The sequence below is a fragment of the Panthera onca genome, chromosome F1 (assembly GCF_046562875.1).
Source record: "Panthera onca isolate mPanOnc1 chromosome F1, mPanOnc1 haplotype 2, whole genome shotgun sequence".
In the NCBI taxonomy this organism is placed as follows: Eukaryota; Metazoa; Chordata; class Mammalia; order Carnivora; family Felidae; genus Panthera; species Panthera onca.
Window position 1 is genome coordinate 53,378,162 of NC_138355.1, and position 14,365 is coordinate 53,392,526.

Genomic DNA, 14,365 nt, shown 5'->3' on the forward strand with positions numbered 1-14,365 from the left:
ACTTGGAAGGATGCTCCCCAGACAAACACAGGTATATCATAGACAGTTCGTGTCATAATTATGTTCATGGGTATAAGAATAGATGGACACCAGATTTGGGAAAATTATATTGTGTTTACTTAATTGAAAAATATGCCTTAAATGTAAATAGTATGCTATTAGTTTTAGAAAAAAATGTTAAAATCTTTTAAATCATTTAAATAGTAGAGTTAGTAGAGAACATTTTATTGATGTTCTCTAAGTTGGTAAGAAATTGGTCATGAACCATACTTAAAAAAAAAAAGATATTATGGTGCCTGGGTGGCTCAGTCAGTTAAGCGTTCAACTCTTGATATCAGCTCAGATCATGAACTCACGGTTGTGGGATTGAGCCCCCTATGGGACTCTACTGGGTGTAAAGCCTGCTTGGTATTATCTCCCTTTCTCTTTACCTCTCCCCTGCTCATGCTCTCTCTCTCTCTCTGTCTCTCTGTCTCTCTCTCTCTCTCTCTTTCTCTCAAAATAAATAAACTTTAAAAAATAAATATTTAAAAACTAGATATAATAAAAATAAGACATTTTTTAAAGGTTCATCACTTACTGGATATCAAGAAAACATATGAAATATTAACAAAAAAGTGCAATGGACATTTCCAATTCAGTCTTAAATTTGCTCTTTCAACTTACTCTCTTGTTCACTAATTTATTCACTCATGTAAAATTTATATTACATTTGAAGTATTAGGATCAGAGATGAACACATCTGTGAAGTATGAAATGGAGTGGTCTCTTCATAAGTATTTTATTTTAAATTCCTAAATTATATTATTTAGATTTTCAAATTTAGATCCATAATGCACAATTTTAAGACCAATAAAGGTTTAGAAGGTTTTAATGGGGGAATTTAATCATAGACATCATAAATTGATTTAGCATGTATTGATGAAGTAAGCAAATATGTATTTTTCTTCACAGAATGTGTAATATAATGACAGACATAAATTATTTGGTAATAATAACTTAGTGTAAAGGGCATTATAATGGATGAAAACCAGGACGTCTTGGGTGCACTTAGGAGAAGCTAGATTTCCCCATCTTTGTGAAATAATTACATTTGTGTCAATGTTCATCAATTACACTAACCACTTTTAATAGCTGAACTTGCACATAATAAATACTTTTTAAACCTTTTTTTTTAAAAAAAAATTATGTTTATTTATTTCTGAGAGAAAGACAGAACGTGAGTAGGGGAGGGGCAGAGAGAGAGGAATACACAGAATCCGAAACAGGCTCCAGGCTCTGGGCTGTCAGCACAGAGCCTGATGCAGGGCTTGAACTCACAGACCTTGAAATCTTGACCTGAGCCAAAGTCAGATGCTCAACCGACTCAGCCACCCAGGAGCCCCACTTTTTAAATCTTTTTAACTTAGTATCTAATGTGATTTAATGAGCGAGGCATTCCAATTTTTGGTAATCTTTGGAAGAAAATGAAATGTGAACCCTAATGAAGAAAATATTGGGGTTCTTTTGGTAATATCTTCTCTTTATTTATAATAACGTAATTGTGTTCGTTTTCACGTGCTTCACATTTCACACCCTGAATGTTGACCTGTTTCTTTTCATATTTTATGTCACAAGTAAAAGAAAAACATATTTATTGATGTTTTTTGAACTATAGTATCAAATGCAGCATCTTTGGGGACAAAGTGTTTCAGTCGCTCTCTAAGAAGTAAGCAGATTGGTCTCTGTTACACCATTCAACCAAATGAATTACAAATTAGTTAGACTGAAACCTTTTAGTTTGATGTTGTCCCATGCATTAATTTTTGCTTTTGTTGCTTGTGCTTTTGATGTCATATCAAAAACAAAATCACGGGGAGTAATAAAGACCAGGGATGTGTTTTCAGTTCTATCACTTACTGGCTGTTGGAATTGGGGCAGGTTTAAGTTATTTAAGCTTTAAAAGGCATGTCCTTATCTACAAATTGGGGCAGTAAACATCCTTACTGTGAGTACTGAGAATCATGAGGAGTAAATAAATAACGCCTGTTAACGTACTGTATTTCTGATAAATCCTCGATGAATGTTACTTATCAGCTAATAATTTCTTTAGAATACAGCAAACACCTACAACTGTTCTACTCACTTCTTCGTTGTCCTCCTGCAAGCCAAATTATTAGTAGATACTTCAGTTTACATTAATAAATTAAAATGTGTGTATATATGTGTCCATAGGTCTCTAGATATATATCGATATACCCACGTAGTATATAGATGCTTCCTTGGGGATTTTTGATAATGACATTCTTTTTCTTGGGGTGTAAACTTGTTTCCAAGAGTGAAACTACTATTATGTGTTGGAGGAGGCGTCAACATGAGCCCCAGGCCCCATCGCCAAGGCTGAGATGGCCAGAACAACAGAAATGGAAGACGGCGAGTGACAGAATATTATCTGGTTATTACCTGCCTGTGACTGAGCTAATAATCAGCTTATGATTGTTTAAATAGCCGTGGGTGCTTAATACCAAATTCATATTTAGTTTAAGGTACTAGAGTCTGAGAAACACAAATCTATGAAGGCTAAAACAAAATTCTCTATGCAAAAAACTGATATTGAACTTCAAAAAGATGCTGAAATTATATTGTTTAGGTTTTAAGATTTGGATCCACATTGCACAGATTTGGAGAGCAATAAAAGATTAGAAGGTTGAAATAAGAGACCTTTGAAATAAGATTATTAGTGCTCAGAGAGGATTTAACCGTGAGAGGAGGTAATTGTTTTTGTATCAACATATGTTCTAATACCTCAGTGCAAACCATTACACATCACAATATATGTCCTGAACTTGAGCAATATTACCTTTACACATGGTTTAGAGTTTCAAAACTGTCACAAAGAGGCTGTACATATACTTTTAAATACAGTCTTAATTGTGTTATCAATAACTAGGTCTATTTTGATAAAGGTGAAACACAGACATACAGTGTAATATGCATGTGATGCATGAATTGTCATAGAAGAAATAAAATCTTCAGTTTTCTGGAGGAAAAAAGGATTTGTATTAAAGGAACTGCATACAGCGACATTTCTTTAAAAGGTAACACTAGTAATAACAGCGATAATAGGACTAAGCATTTACATTTATTTTCCATTTATTCTGTGCATAGGCACTCTTAAGTACTTTTGAAATTGTGCTTTAATTTTTACAACTACCTATATTTTATTCCCAATTTACATATGAGGTAAGTGAAACAAGGTTCAAAGTTGATAGTTGGCTCCCCAGAAGCGATTGAAGCCAATATAGTGTTGTGTGACTCAAAAACCTAAACTTTATATCATAATTAAAAGTTATTTTATTTTTGATGCTGTCTGCCTATAGCAAAACATAGATACTTTCCGTAAAGTCATTTGTTAAGCACTTTTTCTTGCTATCCCATGGAACACTTTCGACAACATTTAAAAAATAATATTTGAATTTGCTTCTCTGAGTTTGTCTTCATTGTAATAGTTAATAGATGTGTAATGGAGAAAGTCATTGAAACTACGAACCTCAGTATTTTTTAAATATTAAAATGAGGTTAACCTTTAGAAACAACTGTGAAGAATTTTCAATAATGAATACAAAGTAGCTGGCCCATGACATGGGAGATATTCACTAAATAATTAATATTACTGTAACATAGTAGAATTCATTTATTAAGGCAGGATTTAGTATTTGCTTTGTCTTCAGTGAATGCACATGGCAAATTTTTCTAATGTAAGGTTTACAAATTTTAGTGTATATGGTGGCCACAAGCCCCACATACATGTAAATTCAAAGTCATTTGCTGGTGACTCTTCTCCACAGAAATCTTAACTTTTCTCTACCTTTTTGGACACAGTTTGTTAATACTTACCTCTTTTGGGGAGAGTGCAAGTGAGGAAGGGGCAGAGAGAGGGGCCAGAGCATCCAAAGCAGGCTCTGCACCTACAGGCTGACAGTAGTGAGCCCGATGTGGGACTTGAACTCACGAACCACAAGATCATGACCTGAGTCGAAGTTGGACGCTCAACTGACTGTGCCACCCAGGTGCCCCCTTTGGACATATTCTTACATGCTAATGGCTAGCTTCTTTTTAAAGAGCCCCTTGTAGATATTTGGGTTGTTAATTTTCTTACAGCCTACTTGTACATAATGTCCTCTGGGATTGCATATTCCCGGGCCCTGTTCCTAGAAATTCTTATAGTATCTCTGGAGTGAGGCCCAGGAATCTGTTTCATCAATCACACTTACTATCATTCAAAAGATATAAACATTTCATTCATACTGTTTTATTATGAGCAGCTACTGTGTGTGACACAGTGATGATGGGGTTTATATGTTACATCATTTCACCCTGGTCAAAGTCTGGCAAGTGCAGTCACACATTAAAGCATGAAGGTTCAGACAGTTATCTGCAGTCCCCAGGGTCACACAGAACCAAACTTTGAACCAGTGTTTTTTTGAGCTTCTGCTTAAGATTCAGACCCGTCCCAGATCACCAGGTAAACTCTGGCCCCAGAATGAGGTATCCATCTTCCAGTCTCAGATAACATGTATCCTGTGGAGAAGAACAGATCTTAAATACACAGGGAACATCACATGTCAAACAGGGAAAACTGCTTAAATGGCTGTCTAAAGTTCTCAAATTAGGATGCCACGGGATTCCTCAAATATAAACATGCTATAGGCTTTTAACTTAAATTTTACATTTTCACTTAATTTTGGAAGGCAGTTTTCTCTTTTTAATACTATCCCATAAAAGCTTTGTAGAAATTATTTTCAAAATGCAAACTCTGTTCCTGATAGATAAGGAGTTCCTCCCCTTCCTGAAATGCTATATATCATAGTAGTTATCACACGTCAATGGCTTTTTTAAATGTTGTCTTTCATATTTTTTTTTTTAAGAGAACAAGGGAGTGGGGTTGAGGGGCAGAGAGAGAAGCGGAGACAGAATCTTAAGAAGGCTCCACACTCAGTGCAGAGCCCTATACGGGGCTCGATCTCACGACCCCGGGATCTTGACCTGAGCTGAAATCAAGAGTAAGAGACTTAACTGACTGAGCTACCCAGGTGCCCCAATGTTGTCTTCTACTATTTCTGTCTTCTGTTCTTCCATAATCCATAGTTCTTTCACTTTAATTTGTCTTTCCCTCCCTCCTTACTCTACTTCCTCCTTTCTCCTTTCCTTTCTTACTTCCTGTATTAGTAAATATTTATTGAAGTGCAATTAAGTAGATGTCATACACAACACCACATGCTTGACAAAGAGTAGCAAAAGACCTGCCTGCCAGGAGCCCATCTTCTGGCATTGCAACCTCTATCCTTAACCCTAGTGACACCAGATAGCTTGTGTGAACAAAAGCTGTATACCAGACTTAAAAAAAACAAAAAATTGGGACTCTTTTGCTTAAACATTTAGGTATTTTTTAAACAGTGTTTAAAAAAATACTCAATACAGCCTACTTTTCATTTATTTTACATTAATTACACTAATTTATAAATTTAACCATTAAACTCACTTAAAATAAATTTAAAATTTATATTTATATTAAATATATATTAAATATAAATTTATGTTATAAATTTATATTTATATTCCAATTTAAAATTGCTTAAAGTAAAGAAAAAGCAGTCAAATTTTTCTTTGCTGGGAAAAATAAAGGTACGTGGTTTTTTGGGTAAGTGAAAAATCCAGGGTAGGCTTCTCTCTTTATTTTTGGCTCCTTGTTTAGCCTAGATTTTGCCAGGATTATTTTTTCCTTTAAAAATCTATTCCCTACTTGTGAAATAAAGTAAAATAGTCAAAAGGTAGGTAGTAGGGGAGAAAGGACAAGCAAAAAAGAAGAAAATCCACATGCTAACTCTTCCAGCCCAGGGTACGGGAGCTTTGACAGCGTGCCAAGTTATCAATATTCATACATGACAAGCTGAAACCCGCAAAGCTGAAACACATTCCTTCAGTAATGCATCTGTGGGGATGTGAAAAGGATTGGAGGAGATTGAAAGCTGAAAAAGCCATTGCTTTTCTAAAGTGTCCAAATGCTTCTCTCTACAGTGCCCTAGTTTTGTGAGCTCTGTCTTTAGCCTTAAGGTCCCTTTATTTCGTTTTTTTGTTTGTTTGTTTGTTTGTTTGTCCTTATGATTTGGAAACATGATTAGAGCTTACAGTGAAAGATGAATTGGCTAAGGGAATTTATGCTTTGGTTTCAGGGAGGAAAATATAATTTCCAATCCAGATAGGATATATATTTTATATTCTTTATATTAGAAAGACAAAAGTAGAGTTACAGAAGACAGAGAGAGAGAGAAAGGAAGGAGGAAGGGAAGGAAAGAAGGAAGGAAGGAGAGAGAGACAGACAGGAGGGAGGGAGGAAGGAAAAGGGAGAGAAGAAAGAGATAGAGAGAAGTCAATAGGGCAAGACATTAATGGCCTGTGAAAGAGAAAATTGATGAAATATATGTATCAGTAACTACATATTAAAAATTAGTAATAATTTCTATGTATCTAGACTGAATACAGAAATAAATCAAGTTATTTCATAAACCACAAAAGGAGGCTTTTTGCACATTTCTTCTGTGGGAAGAAAACAAGAAGCATCATATATAGATGTCTGACTCATGAAGTGCCAAAGAGCCTCACATCATTCACAACTCTTGAGTGTACTCCTGGGAGATTTTTTTTTTTTTCTGAGAACTTGTTTTTAAATTATCTAGAGAAAGTTCGAAGTGAATTTAATAGGTTCAGTTTTGCTGTCAGTGTTTTTCAGTGTGAGAAATAATTAAGAGGACAGTATTTTATGCTTTGGTTGAGTTTGGTTTATTTATTTTTCTTCTTTTCTTCTGGGTCTATAGCAAACAGTTTCATTTAGTAAAGGTGGAAAAGAAAGGCTTTTCATATATTTAATTGTGGAAATGTCAAAGTGTACGTTGTGTAACTCCACTTCCTAGCTAGGTCTTTACAATTGAATTAAATGTTCTTTTTAGAGCTTTAAATTTCACTCAAAATTACACTTACGAAGAAAATGTCTTTTAATTCATCTGTGCATTTGACTTAAGATTCCGTAAACATTAACGGGCTGTGATCTCCTAGCATGCTACCTGGTACTGTGCTGTATACTGATAAATAGGCCTACAGGGTTCTGGCAAGCTGGTTACTATATTTGACAGAGGAAATAGAGTACGGACAAGTAGGTACCAGTAATATAAAATTTAAAATTTAAAAAAAGGTACCATGAAAAAAAGAAATGAGTGTTATCAGAGGGAAGAAAGGAGTCATTTAATTTATTTGGGAACACAAAGAAAAACTCACTTAAAAAAAGTAAGTGTTGCATAGCAAGGGGAGGCTGGGCAGGGACCAAAAATGACTATGTAATATAAATAGCTCAAATATTGTTCTGAGTATCTTAATAGATTGCTTTTATTGATTATTTGCACAGATTAATACCTGTGCTTTACCAATCGTCTCCATAAACAAATTCTTTAAACAGCAGCAGCATACAGGTATAAAGGATCGAGTGTAATAGATTTCGCTGAAAATCTCATAGGTACTAAATAATGAACACCAGAAAAGCATAAGAATATTAAAGATGGATACGCTGTGAAATATTCTAAACACAAGCATACCGTCTGAGCCTATTTTTCCCAAGAATGCAATATGGGAGACATCACTATTCCCACTCTTCACGTGAGAGAACGACAGGTTACAGACGCCCTTCAACTTCTCCCTAATCATATGGCTAGTGTGAGATAGCAGCATGATAAAAACAAAGAATTATCTGATGACAGGGCCACACATTTCACTTCGTTATTTTACTGACACTTTAAACACACCAAAAGAGTTTGAATAATGTGGGAAAACAGGGAAAAGCAAAATCTGACATTTGCATCATGAAGAAAAAAATGTTAATGATTCTAATCAAACACGTCAAACTGGCACACTTAACTCTTATTAAAACAACTTGTAGTTGGTTTTAACGAGATATTTTCAACAATATTGTTAAGCAGCCTGTAAGAATAAAGCCAAACACGTTTTAATAATATTTTCCCTCTCAGTGGGTACTTGTTCTGTCAATGTTGATAACACCCCGGGATTTAAATACATTGATTGACATTTTAGAGTTGTTTATTTTTCTTTCATTTTTATTTTACTTTCTATTTAGCTGCCTACCACATCAGTGCTTTATGAAGCTAAGAGTGAATGAATGAGCCGTCCTCATGTATACGCTGTGATTCTGCTGTAGATATTTTACGATAATATCACTTTTATTTCCTGTTGCTGGATAGCATTTCAAAACAATAACCGACCCAATTACGTTCACAGTCAGCCTCTGAGTACCCTAGTGAAATGGCATGCAATCTCATTGGAAGGTATCCCGTGGGCTATTCTAGATCTAATCTTGTGCAGTGAAGAATGGAAACAATTATACAGTATAAATATATATAACATATATAAATGTTATATAAATATGTATCGTTTTCCATCATAAGCCGTATAGCTCTTTTACCTCAGTTAAGTAACTGGAAATAACCTGAAGAAATGATAAAGCTTTCAGAGCTAAGGTTAACTTTGTTGCGGTACACAAAGAACATGTCTTTGTATTTACACGGAGCCGTGCTGTTTTGTGTTTCTAGAACCTCAACCTACTGGCTCACTCGCATCCAGTCTTTTCTCTACTGCAACGAGAACGGCCTCCTGGGCAGCTTTTCGGAAGAGACGCACTCGTGCACGTGTCCGAACGACCAGGTGGTGTGCACCGCGTTCCTGCCCTGCACGGTGGGCGACGCTTCGGCCTGCCTGACCTGCGCCCCGGACAACCGCACCCGCTGCGGCACCTGCAACACCGGCTACATGCTGAGCCAGGGGCTCTGCAAGCCGGAGGTCGCCGAGTCCACCGATCACTACATCGGCTTCGAGACCGACCTGCAGGACCTCGAGATGAAATACCTGTTGCAGAAAACGGACAGACGAATAGAAGTCCATGCCATTTTTATCAGCAACGACATGCGCCTCAATAGTTGGTTCGACCCCTCCTGGCGCAAGCGGATGCTCCTCACCTTGAAGAGCAACAAGTACAAGTCAAGTCTGGTCCACATGATCTTGGGTCTCTCCTTACAGATTTGCTTAACTAAAAACAGCACCCTGGAGCCAGTGTTGGCTGTTTACGTCAATCCCTTCGGCGGCAGCCACTCAGAGAGCTGGTTTATGCCTGTGAATGAAAACAGCTTTCCAGACTGGGAGCGGACTAAGCTGGACCTCCCACTGCAGTGTTATAACTGGTCGCTGACTCTGGGGAACAAATGGAAGACATTTTTTGAGACAGTGCACATCTACCTGAGGAGTCGCATCAAGTCAAACGGCCCCAATGGCAATGAGAGCATTTACTACGAACCTCTGGAATTCGTTGACCCTTCCCGGAACCTGGGTTATATGAAAATCAATAACATTCAAGTGTTTGGTTACAGCATGCACTTTGACCCTGAAGCAATTCGGGACTTGATTTTGCAGCTGGACTACCCCTATACTCAGGGATCCCAGGACTCAGCACTTTTGCAACTTCTAGAGATAAGAGACCGTGTAAATAAACTCTCCCCACCTGGTCAGCGTCGTCTAGATCTTTTCTCTTGCTTGCTTCGTCATAGACTCAAGCTGTCTACCAGTGAGGTGGTGAGGATCCAATCTGCTCTGCAGGCGTTTAATGCCAAATTGCCAAACACAGTGGATTATGACACGACCAAATTATGTAGTTAACCATAAATGTCAAGCACAACCCAAAATCTTGAAGGAGTTTTTACAGTGCTTTTGTGGAACAGTTTATGTTTGGAAGAGTACATTTAAATTGTCTTTTCAATATCTGTCTTATATCAGTCAATAACATTGGATGGCAATTTACACACATGAACTTGCTGACAATGAATATATTATACTGCAGTTTTGGTTTATGAATGAAATAAATACTGACACCAGTCTAGAAGACATTCTACTTTTTACAATAAATTTCATTTGTAATTTTATATGTTCCGTGGCAATGCTTTTGTGCATTACATCCTCTAGAGGGAACATAAAAAGATACCAATAAAATTTTGTAGCTGAACAGTTATTAAAAAGAAGTGCTGTGGGATTCCTTTTTTCCATGAAATGAGTTTTATTTTGATGCAGCTTGTTAGAACCTGGGGAAAATTCACCAAGAGTTTTTTAACATTTGAAGGTCCCCTTCAATAGCCTTTAGAGAGAACCCAACTAGGTAGAATGTTTAGTATTCAGTTGTATTTTCGTGGTCGACAGCAGAATGGCAGTGGTAACTTTATTACCTGTGCTTATAAATCATTCCTAGAGACACCATCATTATTAAAATAAACAGATAGACTATTTCCCAACTAAATATGAGAACATTCTGGCAAACATAAAGAAGAGTCAGTGTGATTAGAAGCTCATGGAGAAAGTAAACCCTTTATTTCCTTAGCAACGTGCTTTGGTCTTGCTTTTCTTTCTAAATTCTAATAACCAATAATCAGCATACTCTGAATAATCATTTTCATTTCAAGTACTGAAAACCCTAGTTATTCAAGCACTTTACCAAAGTCAGTAAAATAACATTTCTAGAATTCACAAGTTGTAATGTGTTGGTATAAAATAAAGAAGCAAATAAGTAATTCAAATGTAAATAGACATTTTGTTTTTCTCTCAGAGAAACTGCTATTACTAAAGTATATTTTGAAGACTAAACTCCTTCAGTATAAAACTGATTTTCGTTCAGAGTTTTGGCTTGAAATTTAAGTTGACCTCCCATATTACACATGATATAATATTAGATATATAATTTGTACTTTTTTCTAGAAATTTAAATTGAATTTTTGTTTAGACACATAGCTGTATCTGTAGTGTGGTTATGATATTTGTCACTCAGCACTTGTCTAAATATTTTATAAATATTTCTTTTTTTAAATTTTTTTCTTAACATTCGTTTATTTTTAAGAGAGAAAGTGAGAACACGAATGGGGGAGGCACAGAGAGACGGATACACAGAATCCAAAGCAGGCTCCAGGCTCTGAGCTGTCAGCACATAGCCCAACGTGGGAATTGAACTATGAGCTGTGAGATCATGACCTGAGCCAAAGTCGGTTGCTTCACTGACTGAGTCACCCATGTGCCCTACACACATTTCTTATAATTGAAACACTGTTCAGGCCAGCTTTCCTGTTGATTTCATGGAGTATTTCTCAGGGCATAGAGAAAGGAACCTATGACATGAATGAAAAAGATAAGACTGGTGACAAAAACATTACACAGACATTCTAGATTCTTGGGCTGTTTGTTTTTGGTTCCAAAGCATTTTAGACAACAGCTCAGACAGCAAATGCTTATTTAATTTACCATAGGCAAGACATTGTTTTTCCACCCATTGAGGAGGAGCCAAGATGGCAGAACAGCATGGAAGTGTTTTGTGTTTTTCCACCCGTTGTTATCTGAGTAGCTGATTATCTTTCATTTTTCACCTAATTTTTTCTGCTAATGAATAAAAAAAATACACACCCATTAAATGCTGTATTTCTGGTATCATAGCAGACATTCTCTTCATTTAATTTGGACAAAACCACTAGGTTATGGATTATTATATCCATTTTCTTGGTAGAAAAAAACAAAAAAACAAAAAAAAAACAGGCTCAGTGTTGTTAGTCAAATTCCTCAAGATCACAAACCAAGAAGTTGAAAGACCAAGACTCCAAGATAGACTCTTTTGGAATGAATCTATCTTCTTTTCAGTGCATCACTGAGCTTTAAATGAATCATCTTATTTCTGTATTTAATCCCATTATATGCAAAGACTTATGGCAAAATAAGAATCACTCACAAAATTGAAGTCTAAGTCATTATAAAACACATACTTTCAGAGTACATTTGAACAATTAAATAAAACAAGAATTTATCATCCCTCATCAATCATCTACAGAATGACCAATCTTATCAAATATAAACAATGTGTTTCAAAATATATTCACTGTAAAGTCAAGAATTGCCACTAGGACTTTTTCCAGAAGAGTCTTGGAGGCCCAGATATCTGGGCCTAGAAACCTAGAAACCACCAAGCAACATGCCTGGTCACCAATTGACTCTGAACAGCAATCACTCCTTGGAACATAAGGAAATTTGTCAGTAATGTGACTTATGGCTCAGCTCACTCTGACGTAGCTGGCTCAGGCAAGAGAAGATTCTAGAATCACAGGTAAGAAAGTACATAACTAGGCTAAGTCCTGGGACTTCTTGTGCCTGGTATGAGTTGGCACAAAAGTCCCATTGGATATGATCAAATTATCTTAGTTCCAACAGTCTTGGTAACACTGTCAGTGAATTCTTTATATCTCTGAGTCAGCTTTCCCCCTCAAGGTGGAAAAGTGATATGAATGCATTTCTCTGAATGTTTTATCTAAGGTAACATAAATACACTGTAAGTAAACACATCAAGCAAATTCTAGAGTGCTTTACGGAGTTAAGGGATAAATAATCAGCATACATTTTTATATTTCTATTTCTCATGTGTTACCAGCTATTAGAGAGTGTCCAGTAAGCAATAGAAAATATAATCTAGTTTAATACAAAATGTGTTTGCCAGTGTATGGGGAAATAGCCTGTAAACATTTCATTTTTCCTGAATTAACTTATATGCAACATTTTTGCTCATTATTACTTTAGGAATTTGAAAAAAAAAATAAATATAGCTTTATTGTCAAAATGTTATCCAGAGCAAAATATCAGGAGGTGTATATGCAAAAGCATATCTTAAAAGGTGGGTGGGGTGCCTGGGTAGCTTAGTAGGTTGAGCATCTGACTCTTGATCTTGTCTCAGGTCATGTTCTAATGGTTTGTGAGTTCAAGTCCTGCATCGGTCTATGCACTGACAGCATGGAGCCTGCTTGGAATTCTCTCTCTCTCTCTCTCTCTCGCCCCTACCCCACTTGTGCTATTTCTCCCTCACAATAAATAAGCAAACTGAAAAAAATAACAACAAAATGAAAATAAACGATGGGATATTTTATTTCTTTTTCAATATTTCTACTTTAGGTCTCTAAATTAAGGACTAAAATAAAACCTTGGTTTGCAAGCATAATTTGTTTCAGAAACATGCTTGTAATCCAAAGCTCCTGTTTATTAAAGCAAATTTCAAGAACCATTGGCTCAGCTGTGATCATGTGGCACTCAGCATCAGGTACTACTCAAATTGCAAGACATTGCTCTTTTATCGAGTTAAAATGTATTAAAAATGTATGCTCGTTTTATGGAACACTTGCAGAACAAGGTACTCACAGTCCAAGGTTTTCCTGTAATTGAATTTAATAAATTTTCTGAAACTTGAAATTCTGAAAATCAGAAATTTACTGAGGATACATTTCCTACAGAAACATCTCTTAGTGCTATAGTTATTTTGATGACTATCTTAATTTGACATGCCTCCTTATCCCTGGAATTTCTGTCAAATTGAGCTTTAGCAAGTTGTATCAATAGTCAAACGATCAGTGTCAGAAAATAAATAAATAAAAAATAAACTAAAGTAGCTAATGGCCTTCTCTAACTGCATTTAAATAATGCAAGAAAATTAATTTTCTCTCTCCTTTTTTTGGTGATTCTTGTCGAAATAGGAAAAAATATTTTGGAGGAACCAGGACCAGGTACTGCTCTCTAATAGTTTATGTTTCTTCTTTGTGAATGAGCCCCCTATTCTTTTTATGAGGATATTGATGACCCCTTTGTATAAACAGACTTAAAATTTATTCACCATTTAAAACAATTTGAGAACAAAATAAAACTATGTGTATTTGCTAAATGGAACTTACAAAATATAGAAATTCAACTGAAAGGAAAGTTGAAATTTTGGAAACCTGGTAGAACACACAACTTAATTTTAAGGAATAGACTTTGCTTAAGGTTTTAAAAAGCTACACATAGGTCTCTCAAATCAATGCACTCGAAAAAAAAATTTACATAAATCCAGCTCAGAGAAACTGTAACAGCAATTTCATTCTGATATGGTGCCTAGATCATTTAATTAGAATGATGATCCTTGAGCAAAACTGCATTTCCCCTTTGGTCATAAGTATGGTGTTTATAATTTGAAACCACAGAGTCACAGATGGTAAACTTGTGGTGTTCTTAGGCAACAATTGTGCAATCAGCTGAAGTTTTGACATCTGACAGCTTCTATTTTGCCATGCCCATTCACTGCACTGCTATTCTGCTGCTATTGACTCCACTTGCCTCTCCACCAACATGATCAGATTTATATTTCTACCTGCAGGCTTTCCTGGACATAGAAATAGAAATCATAATTCAATCACTCCATAATATTCCAATCATTGGTAAGTCCATGTTA

At 35.9% G+C, this 14,365-nt stretch overlaps 1 protein-coding gene across 3 annotated transcripts in view; it reads left to right on the forward strand.

The window, feature by feature from the left end:
* Positions 1 to 10,116, forward strand: part of BRINP3 (BMP/retinoic acid inducible neural specific 3) — a 410,242-nt gene extending 400,126 nt beyond the window's left edge. For all 3 annotated transcript variants that reach the window (XM_078440541.2, XM_078440542.2, XM_078440543.2), the window contains exon 8: positions 8,634 to 10,116. In XM_078440541.2, the coding sequence (XP_078296667.1) occupies positions 8,634 to 9,750 (1,117 nt within the window). In that variant the 3' untranslated portion in view covers positions 9,751 to 10,116. The remainder of the gene's footprint in view (positions 1 to 8,633) is intronic.
* The last annotated feature ends 4,249 nt before the right edge of the window (positions 10,117 to 14,365 follow it).